Raw genomic sequence first — 22,022 nt, forward strand, 5'->3', positions numbered from 1 at the left:
TCGATAGAAGGATCCCACCATTTTTCCAGCGGCCTTGGCAACAGATTTGATGTACATGTTCCATTTAAGATCAGGAGTAAAGGTCAAGCCCAGAAGCTTGTCAAGACATAAGGCCTCCTCAAAGCAAGAGCCATTCATTTCAATTGGTGCTAGATGTGGATCATAACGTTGATGATGTAAAGATAGAAGCTTGGTTTTTAGATGCATTAAAAGTAACCAGCCATTTCTTTCTCCATTGTATCATTGCTTCGTTATCTTTTCTCTTTCAGCTCTGTTCAACCCAGCATCATTGGAAATACTAACTTCTACTAAGGTTGCTTCTTTCTATTTGTCTCATATCATTTTGTCAGGTTTCCTAGCTCTGTCTTTTGGGTATGTATCTGTAGGAATTGCATAGTCATAATAGATGGTATCTGGCGTATTTCTAATTGTTCTTTCTGGTATATATTTCCAGTTACAGATGTGCATACATGTTTCAGTGGAATCCCAATTCAAAGAGACTACTTCATTAGATAAAAAAAAGAGTTGTACTGAAACGAGGACCTCCAAAGTTTTTGTAGGTTATAGCCGATTCTACTTTTTTTGTATCCCGCTGGGTACGTCTGCAATTTTTACTATAATGATAATTGTCATTTAATTTTGCGTCTGAAATTCAAATTGAAAAGCTTGAAAAAAAAAAAAAAAAAAAGACGCGGAGGTAGAAAACAGCTTTACCAATTTATATGAGCTTTTTTTTTTACACAGTGATCACCACTTATCAAGGCCCGGAAGCCACTCAGGGATAAGGGTTATTGCAAGTACATTACGTTAGTGTGGAGATTTGATGAAGTGTTTACTTAAGGGGGCGGTTCATTAGGAATTTGTTAACATTGGACTTGAAGACATCTAAGTTGTAGTCCGGTGGGAAGCAGGCAGACGGAACAGAGGTGCCTTCAATAAGTTCCCAGACTTTTTTGTACAGGCATTTAAAATTGTAGACTCTTGAAAATTAAGTATCTTATTGCTATACATATTATGAGATGACTGGCGAATTTTTATGATTTCAGGTTCAAATGAACAGCCACAGCAGGATTTGGAATACACCCTACTAAAGCATAATTGTCACAGCTGGTGAATTAAAAAAATCCAATCTGGACGTGAGGACTTTAGAAGAATGATCTGCAATAAAATTGTTTTAAATTTTGTAAAAAAAAGGCCACAGAAACGTATTTTTTTACATGGGGTTCACCACTTATCAAGGCCCGAAGGCCACTCAGGGATAAGGGTTATTGCGTGTGCAGTAATCAATGAGATAGTATTGTAGTAATCATTAGTATTGGGTGTTTAGATAGAGTGTCTTAATTAAGGGGGCGGTTTGTCAGGAGTTTGTTTATGTTGGACTTGAAGACGTCCAAGTTGTAGTCAGGTGGGAAACAGGCAAGCGGCAGAGAGTTCCACTGGCGTGCAGTTCTAAGAAAGAAGCTTTGCTCATGGAATCTACGTTTGGATTTAGGCACAGATAAAGAGTGGGGAAAATTTTTTTTTTTTTTTTTTTTTTAATTCAATTTTCACCCCAAACAAGGCACAGTGCCACTTTGAAGCAGGGGGCTACTATTAGGGAATTAATTAGCGGGGTCATTATGAAGGGAGAAGAGTAGAAAGATGTTTGTTAACATTACACTTGAACTTCTGCATATCATTGCAGTTGGGAAAGCAGAATCCCGGAAGGGAGTTCCAAAGACCCGCAGTTCTGGGGAAGAAACTATTGGAGTAAAAGGCTTTCTTGCACCTAGGGATCTCCACTGTAAAGGGATGAGACTTAGTAGCTTGTCGGGTTTGTCGGGGGTAGTTACGTCGGGGAGGTACAAGTGTTTGCAGTTCGTCAGAGCATTCACCATTAAAGTATTTGTAGAACAGGCAGAGGGATGCAACATCTCGTCGATGGGACAGAGGTTGAAGCCCAGATGACAGTTCAGGACCTATCAGGTTTGCGACTCTTTTTTGAACCCTGTCCAGGAGCGAGAGACAAGCAGCAGATGCACCAGCCCAGATGTGACAACAGTACTCCATACATGGGCGAATGGTTGCCTTATAGAGGTATAGGATACTGGCAGGCGTAAGTAGTTTTCTAGCACGGTAGAGGGAGCCAACCTTCCTTGCAGCAGCCTTGGCAATGCTCTCAATGTATCTATTCCAGTTCATATTCCCTGTAAACGTTAGGCCGAGGAGTTTAAAAGAAGTACTTTCAGGCAATGTGTTCTTGGCCATTGCTATTGGTGGTAGAGAAGGTTTCTTGTAGTTATTGAAGGAAACAAGCTTAGTCTTAGCAGCATTGAATGAGACCAACCATTTTTGTCCCCATTCCACTACGGATTGTATGGAATGTTTCCTACGAAAACAGTCTGAAAACTTATTAAAGGCAGCTCGTATATTGTTATGGTGTAAGTTGATCGACACTATTTCTGGAATAAATGGACTTATCCATATAAAAAAATACAGTTATCACTAAACGTTTAAGGCAGTTATTAATGGCATTTATGAACACAGAATCGGACGCATACTTTCTATAACGTACGTTTGTAAATACACTTTTGTTAATTATACCACTGCGTTTGTCGCGAGTATTACATCCCTTTTAAGACTATCTATAATATAAATCTTACCTGTCTGTTTAAATGTATGTATATGTATGTATGTATGTATGTATGTATGTCTACCTAAAACTTTCGACAGAGTCGACGGATTTTCACGATATTGGTACCGTTTTGAAGCCCGACCATTCGGACAACAAATATTGAAAAATTAGCTAAAAACATTACTTCCCCCATCCTCAACTGGACACTTTCCTACAAGGAGGGGTCGCTTTTTTTCGCCGATATTTTCGAAAGTCATCGCCTCTTTTCGATTGAATAGCCTTAATTTAAACCTTCGCCACTTCCGGTTTGGCAATGGACGCAGCGACAAAAACGCCAAGGTTTTTTTTTACACGTTCTTTCCCCCCTTCGCGGTACAGGTTCGAGCCTGCCTATTACCACTTTTTTTTGCTCAAACCCCCAAAGACCCGGGCAATGCCGTGAACCCAGGCTAGTAATATATATATATATATATATATATATATCATTTGCCCGATAATGACGGCCAGTATGCGAGCCTACTAGACCTTTTTCTCACAACTTGCCCTGAACTATGTTCAGTTTCTGTTCTGTCGCCTCTTGGATCTTCCGACCACTCTGTTGTATCAATTAAGATAAAAATGAAATGTAATAAGTCCCCAGACGTACCTCTTCATCGTACAGTATATCGATACACTAAGGCTGACTGGGATAGCTTCCGTACATTTATATCTGATCTACCTCTGCATTCCATGTTTAAAAAGGATGTGTCCTCTATAGTATTAGACCTAACTGAATGGTTAATTGTAGGTATTGACCATTTCATACCCTCTAAAATGTTTCAGCAAAAACCTAACAGCCAGCCATGGTTCTCTCCAGAATGTGCTGCTGCCATTGCGCACAGACATCACTTTTTCCGCTGCTTCAAACGTAATAGATGTATGGAAACTAAAGCCGTTTTCAGGACTGCCAGCAACCATTGTAAGAAAGTAATAAGGAACGCAAGAGAGTTGTATGCTCAATCTGTTAAGTCCAAAGTTGCTGAGCAGCGGCTTGGTTCCCACCAGTTTTGGCAAATAGCAAACAGAATCCTGAACTGAAGCGTGTGCTCCATCCCAACTATTATCAATGGACCTGAGGTAATCTCGTCAGCATCAGACAAAGCCAAACTCTTTGTCAAGAACTTTGCAGCTAATTCTACCCTTTGCGACCAAGACCGCCAACCCCCAATATTTCCTCCTGTATCAGAAAACACGCTATGTGATATACATATATCTGTACGTGATGTTGCCAAGCTAATCAAAAACCTTGATTCCAGTAAAGCAACTGGCCCTGATGGTATTCCAATTATAGTACTCAAAAAACTTCAACCTGAACTAGCGCCCATACTTACAAAACTGTTTAAACGTTGTCTTAAGGAGAATAGTTTCCCATCTCCCTGGAAAATCTCATCAGTATGCCCTGTATTTAAGAATTCAGGTGATCGCTCATCCCCCTCTCAGTACAGGCCAATAAGTCTCCTGTGCGTCATGAGTAAGTTGCTAGAATCTGTGTTAAATACAGAAGTAATCAAACATCTCAACAAAATAACCTTCTTAGTGACACTCAATATGGTTTCCGTTCTGCTAGATCTACAGCAGATGTCCTTACAGTTATATCGCATAGGATTAGCAAATCTCTCGACGGTGGCAATCTTTCTAGGGCAATTGCTCTTGACATATCTAAAGCCTTTGATAGGGTATGGCATAAAGGTTTACTTCATAAGATCGCTAGTTATGGTATAGCTGGAAAAGTCTTCTCAATTATTAAATCATTTCTTTCTGATAGGTTCATAAGAGTAGTAGTTGAGGGGCAAAAATCAGAAGCTCACAGTATTAATGCCGGTGTCCCTCAGGGATCCATCCTGGGCCCAACTCTTTTCCTGATCTACATTAATGATCTTCCAAATCATATCCTTACATCATTTGTAGACATTTATGCTGACGACACTACCATTTATGGTACCACATCTAAGACAGTAAACGACCAAGTACTCTCCAATTCTCTCTCCTCTGATCTTGAGCACGTAGTACAATGGGGAAAGGAGTGGCTGGTTACTTTTAATGCATCTAAAACCAAGCTTCTCTCTTTACATCATCAACATTCTAATCCACATTTGGCATCAATTGAAATGAATGGCTCTCGTCTTCAGGAGGCCTCAAGTTTTGACAAGCTTCTGGGCTTGACCATTACTCCTGATCTTAAATGGAACACGTATATCAAATCTGTTGCCAAGGCCGCTGGAAAAATGGTGGGATCTTTCTATCGATCCAGTAGATATCTCACTGCTGATGCAATTCTCTATCTATATAAGAGCCAGGTACGTCCAAGGATGGAATACTGTTGCCACATCTGGGCAGGAGCTGCTAGAAAGGACTTGTCCTGCCTTGATAGAGTTCAAAATAGACTTCGTAGCCTCGTAGGAGATGTCCTTTTCTTCTCCTTGCAACCTCTATCTCACAGAAGAGATGTTGCGAGTTTGTCTCTGATGTATCGTTATTTTCATGGAAAGTGTTCAACTGAGCTTCAATCTATGGTCCCCCCTCGCCAAACTTTCACAAGAAACACTCGTCTAGCTGTAAACACTATCAATAATTTCCCCCACTCTTTATCTGTGCCTAAACCTAAACGTAGATTCCATGAACAAAGCTTCTTTCTTAGAACTGCACGCCTGTGGAATTGTCTTCCGTTTTCCTGCTTTCCGGCTGACTACAATATGGTTGTGTTCAAGTCTAAAGTAAATAAGTTCTTGATGAGCCGTTCCATATAAGTTATTAAATTTACCAAATTTTCATTACTAATGATTACTATATTGACCAATTTCTACTGTACACTCTTTAACCCTTATCCTTGAGTGGCCTCTTGGCCTTGATAATGTGGTGATGCCTTTGTAAAATATATATATATATATATATATATATATATATAAGCCATTCCACTTTTCCACTTCACATGACGTTTGATATCTAAATCAACATTGAAATAATTATTGCTTTTTCTATTTAATTATTTACGAAACCATGGACTATTCTATTTCACGGTACAGGGAGTTCCGGATGTTATGGAAATTAGCGGAAGTCGGTTTGTAATTGTCTGAACTCCGCGCTTAATTAGAAAGATTTTTTTAATTCTACGAATTTTTTACCCGATCAAAGTCGGTTTACCCCGCAATGAACCGATAAGGTGTGAAAATAAACTATTGTATGTTCGCTTTTTGTGTATGTCCAAGAAAGCGATCAGTCGGTTCACAACTTTTTAAAACTTTTTATATCACATGTAAATCGTAATATCTCACAGTTAACAACGGAGCTCGCCTGTCTATTTAATTTGCTCGACTTCGGGAAGATAAATATTCAACAGTTTTCGCTCGCCGCATGTAGGTTAGGCCTTTTCTTATAATGTTTCCCCCTACCCCCAACGTCTTGGGGGGGGGGGAGCATTCAAACACTAAATGAAATGCTACCCCGCAGTCAAAAGTTGACTTCATTAAGTCATTAAAACGTGCACCTGCTAATTTAAGTAATTAAATAAATTCAAACGTGTTTCCGTTAGCATCTTGCGGTGGGGCAATGGTTTACGTCTTTTACCCCCCCCCGGAGTTTTCACACACACCCTCAAACACTCGGGCAACGCCGAGTACCCCTCGCTAGTTTAATATAAATTGGGTATAAAAGTTATGTTTTAGCGAAGGAAGAAAATGAACCACGTATCCTTTTTTGTCATAAATAATTCAGATTTTTTTATTGGATGATTTTTATTGATTTTATATAACCTCCGACCTTCTTCAGGTATATCTTATCGAACTCGGAAATCTTTTTATCGAACTCGGGAATCTGCACATAATTTCGAATGGAACCATTCATTTAATCCACAGAGTAGCATGCTCTCGTTCTGTCAGCCATGGCTGGGTGGAAGTCCCTCACTGAATTTTAGTTATAAAGATACACTCTTCTTGGGGTTGAAGGTTCAATCCTCAGTGCGGGAGTCACTCAAAGTACAATCGCTAATTACTTCGGACTTCTACCAAGTCATAACTGACGGAATAAGAACATGCTATCGCCGTGAATTAAAGAAAGGGATCCGTTCGAAATTTCATGTGGATTCTCAGAATTCGATAGAAAGATTCCCGAGTTCGACCGAAAGATTCCAGAGTTCGAGAATATTCATCTGAAGAAAGTCGAAGGTTACATCGATCGAAACATTGTATAAATAACACTCAAGATGAGAAACGTAGCCCAAAGAATTCAAATAGCATTACTAATCAATTGTCATTTAAAAATTCAGAAACTTAATTTTATTTAGTTGTTTGAAGTGGTCGTGTCAAATGACCAATGACTTACCTATTGTGGTCACTGTGGTAACAACAAAACAGAAGGAAGCGGGGAAATCCCAATTGCTAATAACTCCCAGTTTCCCTTCCAATATTCTCCCGGAGTAATCCACATCTTGCATGATTACTTTGAAAAACTTATCAAGCGTCGCCTGATCGACACACGTGTGATTGCCTGAAATGAAGCAAACATAACATTTATTGAATTGGAAATTAACGAAGGATTAAATATCAAAATCGCTGACATCGATTGTAAATTAAAAAAAAATAATAATAAAAAGAACACACTCTGATGAAAAAGGGACTAGATGGAAGTCTTCTAGTACTACTGATACTACTAATACTACTATTACTTCTACTAATACTTCTTATTTTCCTCTTCCTCCTCCTATTTCTTTCAAATAAAATAATCACACAAACCGCAGACAGTTTAATACATAAGATGATACTTTTTTTTAAAGCCAACATCTCCGACGTTTACCGGTTATAAAATACATTGAAAGATTATATAAATAAATGCGCTTCCTATGTTTAGTATTGTACAGTATTAAAAAATGTCAACCATGGGATCGTTAATAAAATTCAACACCCTTTCTGCAATACAATTTGGTACAAACATATATATATTTGGTATACACACACATACATATATATAAGAACATTTTAAGACTGTATATCAAATTAAAAGTCAAATGAGCTTAATTCAAATCTAAATTGTTAACCTTTTATCATGTATGTTGCGTTATCCCTAAGTGAAAAAAATCTTTATCGATTCGAAATAATCTTTTTTTCCTCGATTGCTTACAAACGAGATCTTTCTACAGATTTGGATTACACACATTTTGGATTTTTAATTTTTATTTGGATCTATTTATTAACATTATGAATTCAAATTCTTCATACGAGAACATTGACTCTTATGATTATTTTGCTTTGGAAATACCTAACCACTCTATATCCTTTCATCTGGATTTTTAAGCTTTAAATTTTAATTTTTTTTTTCATTTCTTTTTCCCATTTTATGAAATTTTTGCACTTAAACTTTTTTTTTTGCATATATGACAATTTTTCATATAATGCAGTTTCAATTTATGCCAGTACCAGTAAATTCATAACTTCGTTATAAAATTTATTAGCTAATATATTACCTCTGATGAGAAGGTCGCATTTCTTTGAAACACCTCGGAGTAAGTAAATTTTAATATTTCTTATTTGAGTATCCTGTTGAAGAATACATTTTTGTAAAGAATATTTTGCAGTCTTAAATTGTGTTCTTCTATTAAAAGCTCTATTTCCTTTTTTGGTTGTATGGAGCTTTTTATTTGATTGGGATTACTATATAAATAATAATATTTATATTCACAGAAGCTTTTTACTTGTAAACTTAATTTTTACTACTTGATTTTATGCATATATATATATATATATATATATATATATATATATATATATATATATATATTTAAATAAGGGGGTAGTCACCAACAATGTGTATTTTTTAACATTATTTTATTATTCCGTGTCTTGGTTTTTCATTGAGAATTATGTTTGGATCATTGTAATAATGTTTTTAAATCATTGAAATCGTTTTTACGCGTTTCAGACGTTCTATGAAGCGTCCTCGTCAGAAATTATTTTCAAATGTGTTGGAGATGTAAAAATGGCATTTTCGTAGTTCATTTGAAGTGTTTCCAAGGGGTGGAGGCTTGTAAGTATATATATATATATATATATATATATATATATATATATATATATATATATATATATATATATATATATAATTCAAACACAGTAGTGTTTGAATAGTGTTTGAATAGTGTTTGAATATATAGTTGTGGCAGTTTTATTCATTTAGAACTGCTTTCCCCGATGAAATTTCAAACAATTATCGCAGTTTATAGATCATCTTCTCAGCTATATTGTAAAAACAATTTCAATTTTCGTTCAGTAAAAAAAGTTATGATTAATTTTCTGGTGTACAAAATCGTAAAAAACGTAAGGAGGTGAGCAATGTTTTTTATGACCGGTTCCATAGCAACCACGTGGCTTCAGTGACTACTGTTGCTACTAATCCACTTCTGTTGCGAAAAGAGAAGTAACAAGTGAAACAGAAAGAATTAAAGCATAAACAGGAGATAATTGAGAGAATTTATTGAAAGCAGACGAGTGGCGTACATTGTTATTACATATGTGTATGTAATGTTTATGGGGACAAAAAATAAGACTGAAATTAAACAAAGAACAAGTGAATTTATTGGAAGCCTGGAAAAATTGTGGATTACAACAGAAAAAAGCGAACATAAGAAGTAATATGGTTAATCTTAAACATTAAAAAGTAAAAGACTGGTTGTTAAAACTGGAAAAGATAAGGTCAAGATATTCTAATGAAAAATATAATAATTAAGAATTTAAAAAAATCAATTTATAACATTATATAATCAATTCTTAATGCTGCAATATTTTAAGTTATAAATTTATTATATTTTTTTACTATAATATATTGCCCTTTTCTTTTCCAGTTTTAATAACTAGCCCTTTACTTTGCCATGTTTAAGCTTAACCATATTACTTTTCATGCTCGCATTTTTCTATTGTAATATATATATATATTAGTTTTTTTGTTTTCTTTTGGGGGGGGGGGAAGAAATCCAGCGGAGTGCTCAATTATAAGGAAAATCCGAAAATAAGAGTGCATATATATATATATATATATAATATATATATATATATATATGTTGTTTACAGAAAGTTTTTAGATGAGGGAAGTTATTGGTACCGTCAGTTTAATACTCGATAATTATAGTTGATTGGTTGGTTGTTTTTGTTTTACGGTATATCAACCCTTTTCGGATTATTTAATGCCGAATCCAAAAGATTTTGAAGAAAAATTTTTTAATAGAATATATTTGTTGCTTTAAAGTCGGTTTCTATTTAACCCATAGTTGGAACCCTAACAGGTACTACCACTCTGGGTCAGAGTGGGCCTGGAAGCAATGGTAATTAAAGGGTGGCTCCACACTCCCCAAAGCCCACAAGCTGGGGCCTCACCACTGGATATAGTTTAAGGTCATATCCAGGATCCCCATTGAGGGATTTTTACCATCTGCAGGGGGGGGGCAGTCGGTGTATTCTAATGCCCCACCGACAGGGCTAATTATACTTGAGTATTAGCTAAAGAGAGCTTGATATGGGTATCTAAAACGGTCCTAATTATCGGATTTGAAACCGACGGTACCAATGACTTGTCTCATCTAAAAACTTTCTGTTAACAAATATATATATATATATATATATATATATATATATATATATATATATATATATATATATACTAGCAAAAGTACACGTCATTGACTGGGTTCAAAAACTACCTACAGAAGATGGACTCTGATTTATAAAAGTATGATAGGTTATGAAAAGGAAGGGTTGTAAAGAGATAGCTTCGAATTTAGGGGTATCAAAATCAAAGCAAAATATGATGAAAGTAAAAATAAAATAGATAAATCCCATAATTTATTATACCATACCTGTTCAAACTGAAACACTCATCACAATATTCTGTGGATCTATATTAAAAACCCCTGTTACACTTTGTGACATATTTCCATTCACATAATTTTGTTATACCATATTTCTTCAAACTGAAACATAATTATCAAAGTATACTTACGCAGATAGATCTGAAAAGTCTTTATATTAAAGTTTGTGCCTATTTCCATTCTATAGAGGCCAGACGCGAACGCAGACCCCACAATTTTATTATACCATCCCTATTTAAGTTAAAACACACTCATCAAAGTATTATTATGTACATCTATATCAAAAACACTCGTAAACGTTTTTTTTGTTTTAATTTTTAATTTTTTTATTTTCATAATTTGTGGACCAGATATATATGCAGACCCCATAATTTTAATGAATCATCATTATGCCAGATCAAGCATACCCATTCCTGTGTCTCGATAATCTTCTATCATTATATGTGATCAGTTTTCTATAATAGTCAACCATATAGGAGCCTATTTGTGATCAGACACACACACAGACGTTAAGCTTTATATATATATATATATATATATATATATGGAGTATGAATTTTATCAAGAGTTTTTTGTCAGTAGCACAGTAGAATTGTTTACATAAAACATGTATTGAATTCTATCCTGAATGACTCAGCGTCGATCTCATGACGATGATCAATTATTGACATAATCACATTTAGTATTTACATCTTAATATTATGTAGATAAATATCGAATTAGTCTTCTTCTTCTTTTTCTTTTTCTTCTTCTTCTTCTTGTCATCTATGCATTATGTAAATGAAAGCCTAGTTATACACATTCCATTGAAAGGTCTATTCATGTGTCATGAGATGTGGTGACTAGTTTTCTGGCAGATAATGGTCTCGAGGAAGTCGACGATACCAGTGGACACACGACTCGACATGCAATAGAATCACTATATATATATATATATATATATATATATATATATATATATATATATATATATATATATATACTAGCAAAAGTACCCGTCGTTGATTGGGTTCAAAAACAGCCTACAGAAAATAGACTCTGATTTATAAAAGTGTGATAGGCTATGAAAAAGAAGGGTTGTAAAGAGATAGCTTCGAATTTGGGGGTACCAAAACCAAAGCAAAATATGATGAAAGTAAAAATAAAATAGATAAACCCCATAATTTATTATATCATACCTGTTCACACTGAGACACTTATCACAATATTCTGTGGATCTATATTAAAAAACCTTGTTAAACTTTGTGACATATTTCCATTCTATGGAGGTCAGGCGCGAACGAACACCCCATAATTTTGTTATACCATATTTCTTCAAACTGAAACATAATTATCAAAGTATACTTACTTAGATATGAAAAGTCTTTATTAAAGTTTGTGCCTATTTCCATTCTATGGAGGCCAGGCACGAACGCAGACCCCACAATTTTATTATACCATCCCTATTTAAGTTAAAACACACTCATCAAAGTATTATTATGTACATCTATATCAAAAACACTCGTAAACGTTTTTTTGTTTTAATTTTTAATTTTTTTATTTTCATACTTTGTGGACTAGGCGCAAACGTAGACCCCACAATTTTAATGAACCACTGTTCTGCCAGATCAAACATACCCCTTCCTGTGTCTCGATACATCTTCTATTATTATTATCAGTTTTTTAAAATAGTCAACCATATAGGAATCTATTCGTGACCAGACACACACACATACACACACAGACATTCAGCTTTATATTATATATATATATATATATATATATATGTTTATATCAACACACGCACATACACAAACATATTTATATATATATATATACATACATATACACACACATATATATATGTATATATATATATATATACATATATACACACACACACACACACACACACACACACACACACACATATATATATATATATATATATATATATATATATATATATATATATATATATATATATATATATATATATATATATATCTCGTCGGGTCCCGATTTCGAATCTCGCTAGATTCAGCCACTCTGATGGGTAGTAGACGACGAAACACGTGTCAGTGGATAATTATATTTTAAAAATAATGCTTCCCATGTGGGGGTACCGAATTGGTTAAAGGGAAAATTATTCCAAACTCGCATTTAGGAAAACATGTACATTCGTAAATAATTGAATTAATTCAAAACGTATCGCAAAAACAAAGACAAAAACAAATAATATAATATAATATATATATATATATATATATATATATATATATATATATATATATATATATATATACTAGACAACCCGTGATCCGTTGGGTCTGTATGTTATATTAGTTATGAAATTCATGAATAAGCGTGACACTTGTGACGTAAAGAAAATATGGTTTTTTTTTGACATGACAGAAACATTTCTATAAAAGTATATTAAAATGAAAAATCACGGACGGATCGCTCAAACATGAAAAAAATAATCCCTATTCGTGTAAAGTTACCTATTTTTCCGATTAATCGCTCCAAAATCGAAAATTAAACATGATTTTCCTACAAATCGAACGCCGACGAAAGTCATTTAGCAGCAAAAACGCACATGAACCTACCTATGAGAAATATAAGAATGAAAAACCCATATTGGAATCCTTCAACCAAGTTATAGAAACTTAAAATCTAAAAAAAAAAAAATTAATAAAATATGAAGCAAAAAAATAAAACCTAAATAAATAGAATAAAATAAAACTAATATTGAAACAGATTAGTAAATGGGTCAACAAATTCACCGTTCTCACACAACTATTTTGTATCTAGAAATGTAAACAAAAAATAAAGAAAGAAGGAAGAAAGGAAAAGGGACAGATAGAGAGCAGTACTACAATTGTTCTTATGTTTGTCAACGGGTTAAGGTTGTTTAGTTGTTTAGATGTTTAGTTGTAAGAAAATAGCGACAGTGTAGTTGTAATAAAGAATATTTAACAAAACACCCCCACTCTTCCCATGTTAAATAATAATTTCGAAATAATAACGTCAATATTTCAGTGCGCAGGTCAAATCTGCAAGAGAAGGGATTTGTGCTTATTTGTTTACGTTGTTATGGGTTAATGTTTATACGCGCATGCGCAACCGGGTGTTGTAAACCGGAAAGTGGGTTACATCACTCGTTACAAGGTCATTTGAGTTTAATAATTATACTCATTGCACGCCCCTCGTGTAATATATATATATATATATATATATATATATATATATATATATATATATATATATATATATATATATATATATATATATAAAATGAAAATTACAATTGAATTTACCAAAATAATCCAAGATGGTAAAATTAAAGTAAATTATAAATATTAAAGAATTAATATTTATAAAATTATCTCAGCCAGATATAAAAGCTCGATAATACCAAATAGGAAATAGAGCTTATAATATGAGCAAACAGTTAATAAAATATGTTAAAAACACTTTGAAATGAGTTAAAAACATATTTAATCAGAAAAGGAAACACTAGATAAATGGATAGTCCATTTATCTAGTGTTTCCTTTTCAGATTAAATATGTTTTTAACTAATTTCAAAGTGTTTTTTAACATATATTTCATTAACTGTTTGCTCATATATATATATATATATATATATATATATATATATATATATATATATATATATATATACAATGATTATATCGCTGTAGATTCCTGCATGTAAATCCACTGAAACTCCAGCGTCTATAACAAAAATTGTAAGGATCCAGTTTGATGAATTCGCAGCAGAAACATGCACGTCTATACGAATCTATATGTAAAACACTAATGTTTCTTGAGAAGTTCTGCATTGGCGCTCATAAACGATTTAATCTCCAAGTTGAAAGAAATCGAAATGCATTCAGCATGCATTTTTTTTTTCACACCCACATTTTATGTTCATATTTTGCACATATTTTTTTTCAATCTCCTTAATATCTTATATCAAGGGTAAGTGGAGCAATACTGGGAAAGGAGTGACACCTTCCCCTACATCTCACTGTATCGGCTAATAAAAAGAGAGCCTTTGGGTCGCCATCTACTATGGTAGACCATTTTATTTTTGTTTTAAATGAACGATAGTCACACTGTTCAAAAGTGTGAAGATAAAATAAATAATTGTCTTTTTTTATTATAGAAAGTTATGTGAAATGTATAAGGGGAGATAGTGTGGCATAGTCCAGCAAATAGTAACTAAGATATAAAGCGTGTTCTAAATGAAACACTGAGAAAAACGAAATTTTATAACAAAATATTCTCCTACAATTTTATAAGAATATAAATTTATTTTCGGTAAATGTTCATTTATTTGGTAAAGAAAGTTGAGTAAATAATCACAAGTTAAAATGTGAACAATATGCGTATGTGAGTATTTGGCAGCGTGGCATTGTGCATATTCGTAAGTTTATATTGTTTTTATTAGTGCGTGTATAGTTGTGAGTAGTAATTTGTCTCTGTTCGCTTGACTCTTTTTAGAGTATAGAATTTTTTTGCGCGAAATGAAAAAAGCTGGTATGGGAATCATAGAATTCTGTTTTTATACTACTTACCTTTCCGGTCAAAGGCAAGAGGAGTTGAGCAATGTTATTGGGTGCTTTCAAGTGCGAGCGGCTGATATCATCTCTCTGCAACTTTTGTCCGTGTTATAGGAATGCCTACTACTTTGATGTAAACTTGAAGAGGAAAACGAATTCCAAAGGAGCGGAAAGGAAAGAGAGTAGCAATTACAACTATTAGCTTTTTAGTGTTCGTTGAAATCGCGTCCGAATCGAGTCAGAATCGCGCTACAATTATTTTTGTACCTTTTCTCCACGTTAAAAAACGACCCTGGTGTCTAACTCTGTCCCGTGGGGAGGCATTGTAAATAGGTGCATAGTAAATAGGTACAATGACATCACAGAATAGTAAAAAAAAAAAAAAAAAAACATTAGATTTGAGCTGAAATCCATATATTTTTATACTGTATCTGACAAGTGCCATGCGAGAACGCGATGGGAAAAAGGTTATCGATACTTTCACCCGATTTTGCCTGCTGAACGACGCTGTTTATTGAGATCTCGTTGTGACAGTTATAGCAAACTGGACTCAGACATCACAGCTGTCTGCTTAGAGGAAGAAATTGGGCGGACTGTGGGAACTTGCAAAAACTTAATGCGAATTTCACCCGAACTGAAGTATCACTGGCAGGGAATTTAGGCCAGACATGCTAAACATATGACATGTGCATTCTTTGCGGCTCTTTGCGAGAACACTTTTGGCTCGCATGAAGTACACTGTAATTTTCTTATTTAACGGCCCAAGTTACAACAACAAAAACAACAACAACATCAACAACAACAATGATAATAATAACAACAATAATAATAATAACAATAATAATAATAATGACAACAATAATAATAATAACAATAATAATAATAACAATAACAATGATAATAATAACAACAACAATAATAATAATAACAATAATAATAATAACAATAATAATAATAACAACAATAATAATAACAATAATAATAACAGCAATAATAATAATAACAATAATAATAACAACAACAATAATAATAATAATAATAATAATAATAATAATAATAATAATAATAATAACATCGAACTAAAAACCGAAGGAAGAAATGGACAAAAAAGTGAATAGACTGACAATGGAATGCTATTATAGAAGTCACTCCAAAGACCGAGGATGAAAGAGTTATGGTACATGTCCAGTGACTACCATACATGAGAACAAAGAATTGCAGACCAAGCGAAACTTATTCTCAAGAGAGGTTGACTTTCAAAACTAGAACTGAATGAAATACAACAAAAGGGAACTGATGGAACAGATGAAGAAACGTCTCTCCATGGGGACCTTCAAACATCAGAACTCCAGAGGCAGAAGACCTGCAGAACTTGGATACAAGAAACATGGAGGCCGAGATCCATGAAACAACAGAACTTAACGAAAATGAAGTAGCTGAAGTAGAAAACATCAGGCAAATTATGAACGAGGAAAAAAAAAAGCTTCCATTCTTAAGAAACCAAGAGTGGAAGTAACTAAAAACTGAAACAGAAAAGCTGAACAAACTCCTCCCATACATCCAAACAGATACAATTACAGACGTAAGCAATTTAATTTATGCAGGTGGCAAGACAGTAAGTATGAAGTTTAAAGTAGAAAAAAAAAAGACGGAGAAAGAAAGAGGACCAATAAAACCTGGATGGGAAGTGAAGCTTGAAAACCAGATCAACAAATTAAATAAAGAAGTCAAAGCGATAAACAAGACGAAAACAAGAAAAAGAGGTTAGAAAAGTAAAGATGCCACCAACGAGGAGAGAATCAACAAGAAACAGGGGGAAGTGGAGGAAAAAATTCAGCAAAAGAAGCGAGATTAAGACGATACTGATACAAATCTGACCAGTGCAAACAAAACAGAATCTTTGAAAATAACGAAAGCCAATTCCACCAAAATGTAAATGAAGGAAAAACAAAAACAGAACAACCGGACCCGTTAATAACAAAACACTACTGAAGCCAAACATGGGAAGAACGAAAGGATCACAATAGAAAAAGCAAAATGGTTTAAAGAAATGAAAAAAAGAGTCACAGCAAATCGAAGAAGGACCAGTAAATAAAATCAGCAAGAAAACCTTTGAGACAAACCTACGAAAAATGGCCAACTGGAGAGCATAATGTCATGATGGAATACATGCCTATTGGTTTAAGAAATTCACGACACTACATGAAAGAAGCGTCACAGCAAATTCATAAAGGAACAGAGAATAAAATCAGCAAGACAACCACGAAAAATGACCAACTGGAGAGCACTTTGGGTTTACGTATATTGTAGCAGCATTATCTTTTAAGTGTGGCTCGTAACTATTTTTTACGCTTAGAGTGATGTCTAAAAAATCATATTATTTGAAATCTTCGAACTACGGTTCTCATCTGTACTGTCATTCAAGAACACGGGGTATTCCAAAAGTCTTGGGAACGTTTCAAGTCCTCGTATCTGCTTAACTATGAATGACAATAAGATGAAAATAGTGCCATTTTATAAAGCAGAAGGCGTTAAGTTTTTTGCAAGGCTATTGATTTTTTGTAAATTTCTTTTCAGATCCAGAAATGGCGTTCATTCAACCAGAAAAAAAGTGTTTTGTGTGCTTGAATTTGCAAAAACTGAATCATGGACACTTGTTCAACGTGCATTTCGCGAAAATGATTCACAACCCTGCGATTTTTTTTATGGGGATTTGTGAAAGGACTGGTCTATACGACTCCCATTCCAAGAGACGTGGATGAGCTGAAAATCTAAAAAACAGAAGCTGCAACCATTGACAACGCAATGCTGAGACGCGTTTGACAAGCATTGGACTATCGTGTGACAACTGTTGTTCGCATTAAACATCTTTGAACGTTCCATAAAAAACTTGAGATTACAAGTTTTTGAATACACCAGACGCATTTTTAAATCCGTAATAGTTTTCAAGATATGCAATGTCAAAATGTGTCCAGAACTTTTCGAACACTCTGTATTGTGACAATAACACCTAAGATGAGAACAGTAATCTAAAGAATCTAAATAACATAACTACTCAATCCTCATCTCAAAAATTCAGAAACGTAACGTTTAAAATATTACTTATTTATATGTTAGCCAGTAGCTTTCTATTAAGCTAATATAAAGTGATTAATTCCTTAGACTTTTTAATGATTCGAGTACATATAAAAACACGCGCTAACATCAATTCCATCCATTAGCCCGATAAGTCCTCATCGGGATAAAACGCGGAAAATCCTCTGTAGCTTAATTGCAGTGTATATTCCCATAACTTATTACCAAGCTCTACTCACGCATTGAACACCGTTGAAGTAAATACTGAAATATATATTGTATAGACCCCTCCACGAAAAGAGCCGGTATTGACATAATAATAACCGTTTGTTTCTGCCTAACGAAACGGATCTGTAAAAATGTATTGAAATTTTTACATGCTGGGGAAGCTGTTTCGCATGAAAAATAAATATTTGGATCTTGGAATGTAACTATACTATTATATATATATATATATATATATATATATATATATATATATATATATATATATATATATATATATATATGATGTGTTGTCATATTTAACGTGCATTGAGTTTCTAAAGAAAAGGTATTGGTATACACAAAGAGTGAAATATAATTGAAAAAAACATATTTTACAAAACACACACACATACATATGTGTGTTTATGTGTGTGTGTGCGTGAATGTTTATGTGTCATATATATATATATATATATATATATATAATATATATATATATATACATAATATATATATATATATATATATATATATATATATATATATATATATATATATATATATATATAATTATTTACTATAATAATTATTAAATGCGTATAGACACTAGTGTTTCATCCTTTCAGGAACCACCAGTGCAGGGTGTCACGATTAACACCAGTCGATAGATTCAGACCCGGCGACAGAATCCATCTCGGGCTTCATTAGCAAGGACCTAATCCATTCGGCCACCGTTAACCGCGAGAAATGCTGTTGAATTTTAAACATTATTTTAAAAATGCTTTTAACGTCTGTCAGAGTGATCAAATCATGATATGATGATCTGCGCATCAGAGCTAAAGTGACCGATTTTTAGAGAGAGAGAAAGAGAGAGAAAGATAAACACACGCGCGTACACGTATATATATATATATATATATATATATATATATATATATATATATATATATATATATATATATATATATATATATATATAAAATAAATGGATTTTACTTATGCAAATGGAAACTCAGTTAACTTTCTTGGAGTTATATTTTTGGATTATACCGCCATTGGATTATTTACCTTTCACCAGACTATCCATTCACGTATAATCACCTTTTTCTTTACCATATACCCTCTGCTCCACTTTTTGTTATCAAGTAAGATCTTTGACTTACTTGTTGTTTCATCAAATACTTTTGTATGCAAAATCCGATCCCGCATTTTGCTAATTCCTACCCTCTCATTAGAAGGAAAGTATTTCTTCGAAACTTCGCGGATTAAGGACTATCCACTTATCAAACGTTTCCTTTTCAGATTAAATATGTTTTTAACTCTTTTTCAAAGTGTTTTTTAACAAGTGTTTATTAACTGTTTTCCCCTATATATATATATATATATATATATATATATATATATATATATATATATATATATATATTAGAAAGAGTTTACGCGCATCAGTCAGAGTTTCGATGTTAAATCATCACCTTGGGACTGTAAAGTCTTTAAAGTACCTAGGTGACATTAAAGTTGAAATGGTGGTTGGTTCATATAAACAGATTCCCGAGTTCGAAAAGATACAGCTAAAGAAGTTTGGAGGTTACATCGACCGAAACGTTGTGAAAATCACACTGAAGGTGAGAACAGTAGTCTGAATAATCCAAATAATACGAATAATCAATTCTCACCTAAAAAAAATTTCAGAAACATAATGTTTTCAATTTTTCTTAGACTTTCTTACATGTCTATCGGTCCTGGATATGACCTTAAACTATATCTGGTGGTGAGGCCCAAGCTTGCGGGCTTTGGGGAGTGTGGAGCCACCCCTTAATTTCTATTGCTCCCAGGTCCACTCTCACCCGGAGTGGTAGTATCTGTTAGGGTCCCAACTATGGGTTAAATAGAAACTGATTTGTAAAAAAAAAAAAAACACACACACACACACACACAAATATATATATATATATATATATATATTCTATTAAAAAATATTTCTTCAAAATCACTGGATTCAGCATTAAAATAACCTGAAGAGGGTTGATATGCCATTAAACAAAAACAACCAACCAAATACATGTCCGTCTCATCATCATTTGATTCATTAATAACTTCACATAATCTTAGCAATTAACAATAAAAACATTTTAATGATACTTTATTATGCTACAAGTAGAAGTCATGAAAAACAATATGGCGTCATTATTATACGACATAAGAACATGTGTATGTGATAATACCGCTTAAAAGTCTCGGCAAGAGAAAAACGCCAGAAAATTCTGTATATGCATTAAAATGGTTTTATGTTGTTTTGTATTAAATATTATTAATTTATATTATAATTAAATTAGGCAGGCGGGAAAAAGTTATAGCCTATTGATGTCTTTATGCTAAATTAATGGTTTAATACGGTTAACTTTGAGTTCATTTTTGCATTAAATATTATTCTCTATTAATTCCTAAATGTGTATTGAACGGATACCATAATACTTAGTTCACTGTAATTTATTATAAGAACGGTCCATACAAAATTGTAGCCAAATTGGTACAGTAGTTTCCAAGAAAAAGTGGAAGGGACAGACAAACTAATATAGATATTATTAAATGCTGAACTATTTTAGATAGCCACTATATTAGGACAAATTCGGTGGCCATTTTGTTTTTATTTCGCTTATTTACACAATGTTGGCACATTTCAAGCATGATTTTCTGAATTTTACATATAAAAAGCTAAGTCGATTTTAAATCTAAATGATTCCTCTGTTATTAATATTTAACAACAACAACAACAGCAACAACAACGACAACAAAAACATAAAACCATTTCTGATGACTATACAGAATTTTTCCTGGCATTTTTCTCTGGCCGCGACATTTAAACATTACCGCAATAATTATGAAGAAAATCTCAAGTGTTTAGCGAAACGTTGAAAATTTTATGTAAAATTATTTTACTGTTGAAAAGATATGAGAAGTTATGTATCACCTTATCACAGCGGGATGATGCGACACAAGGGTCGAAATATAGGATTTGAAAAGCCAGCACCCTGGAGGAAGAACAACCTGGCCTGTAAAAATGCCTGGGTAGTCCTGTCGGCATTCCTCGATGAATAATAAACCAACCTCTTAGCAAAGGAAGAAGGCAAATCCTGGGAGTGTTGACCTCCTAGAACTGCACATGATTAGAGAATACCTCAGTCAACAGGGAAGAAAACATCCCAACACTGGCTCATGCTCTATTGACTTTGTGGTCTTGGGAAAACACCGGCTGCAAGCCACCTCTTTAATATTTTTTTTTACAAAGGGAGAAGAATTGCTGTTTTCTGTGTCAAATTATATCCATCTAACACGTATCGTTTGCAATTTTTTGTTTTTTTAGCCTTTAAGTAATATTTTTTAGTTTCTTACATCAAGTATCTTTACGCCTTGTCTGGAGCGATTTCAATATAAAAAAAGTTATGTAACAAATAAAAGCAATAAAAACAATATGGCGTCATGTTTTACGACATAAGAACGCTTGTACATAATAATTATAAATAAAATCGTATGAGGCCATTGAAACGTTGAAAAAGTAATTTAAAATTATTTTACTGCTGAAAAAATATGTGGAGGGATTTTTTTTAATGTGAAGAACATTTGCAAGATGTATTCATCAAATTACCAATTCTGAAATAAATACGGGCGTCACAAAGAATTTATATTCGT

General features: G+C 33.4%; 1 protein-coding gene across 1 annotated transcript in view; it reads right to left on the reverse strand.

The window, feature by feature from the left end:
* Nucleotides 1–22,022, reverse strand: part of LOC145256326 (potassium channel, subfamily K, member 16-like) — a 201,598-nt gene that overhangs the window by 134,725 nt on the left and 44,851 nt on the right. Inside the window, exon 2 of the mRNA XM_080115082.1 lies at nt 6,971–7,135. Coding sequence (XP_079971208.1) covers nt 6,971–7,135 — 165 coding nt within the window. The remainder of the gene's footprint in view (nt 1–6,970; nt 7,136–22,022) is intronic.

Source organism: Euprymna scolopes, chromosome 32, assembly GCF_053919585.1.
Source record: "Euprymna scolopes isolate OS-2025 chromosome 32, ASM5391958v1, whole genome shotgun sequence".
NCBI lineage: Eukaryota > Metazoa > Mollusca > Cephalopoda > Sepiida > Sepiolidae > Euprymna > Euprymna scolopes.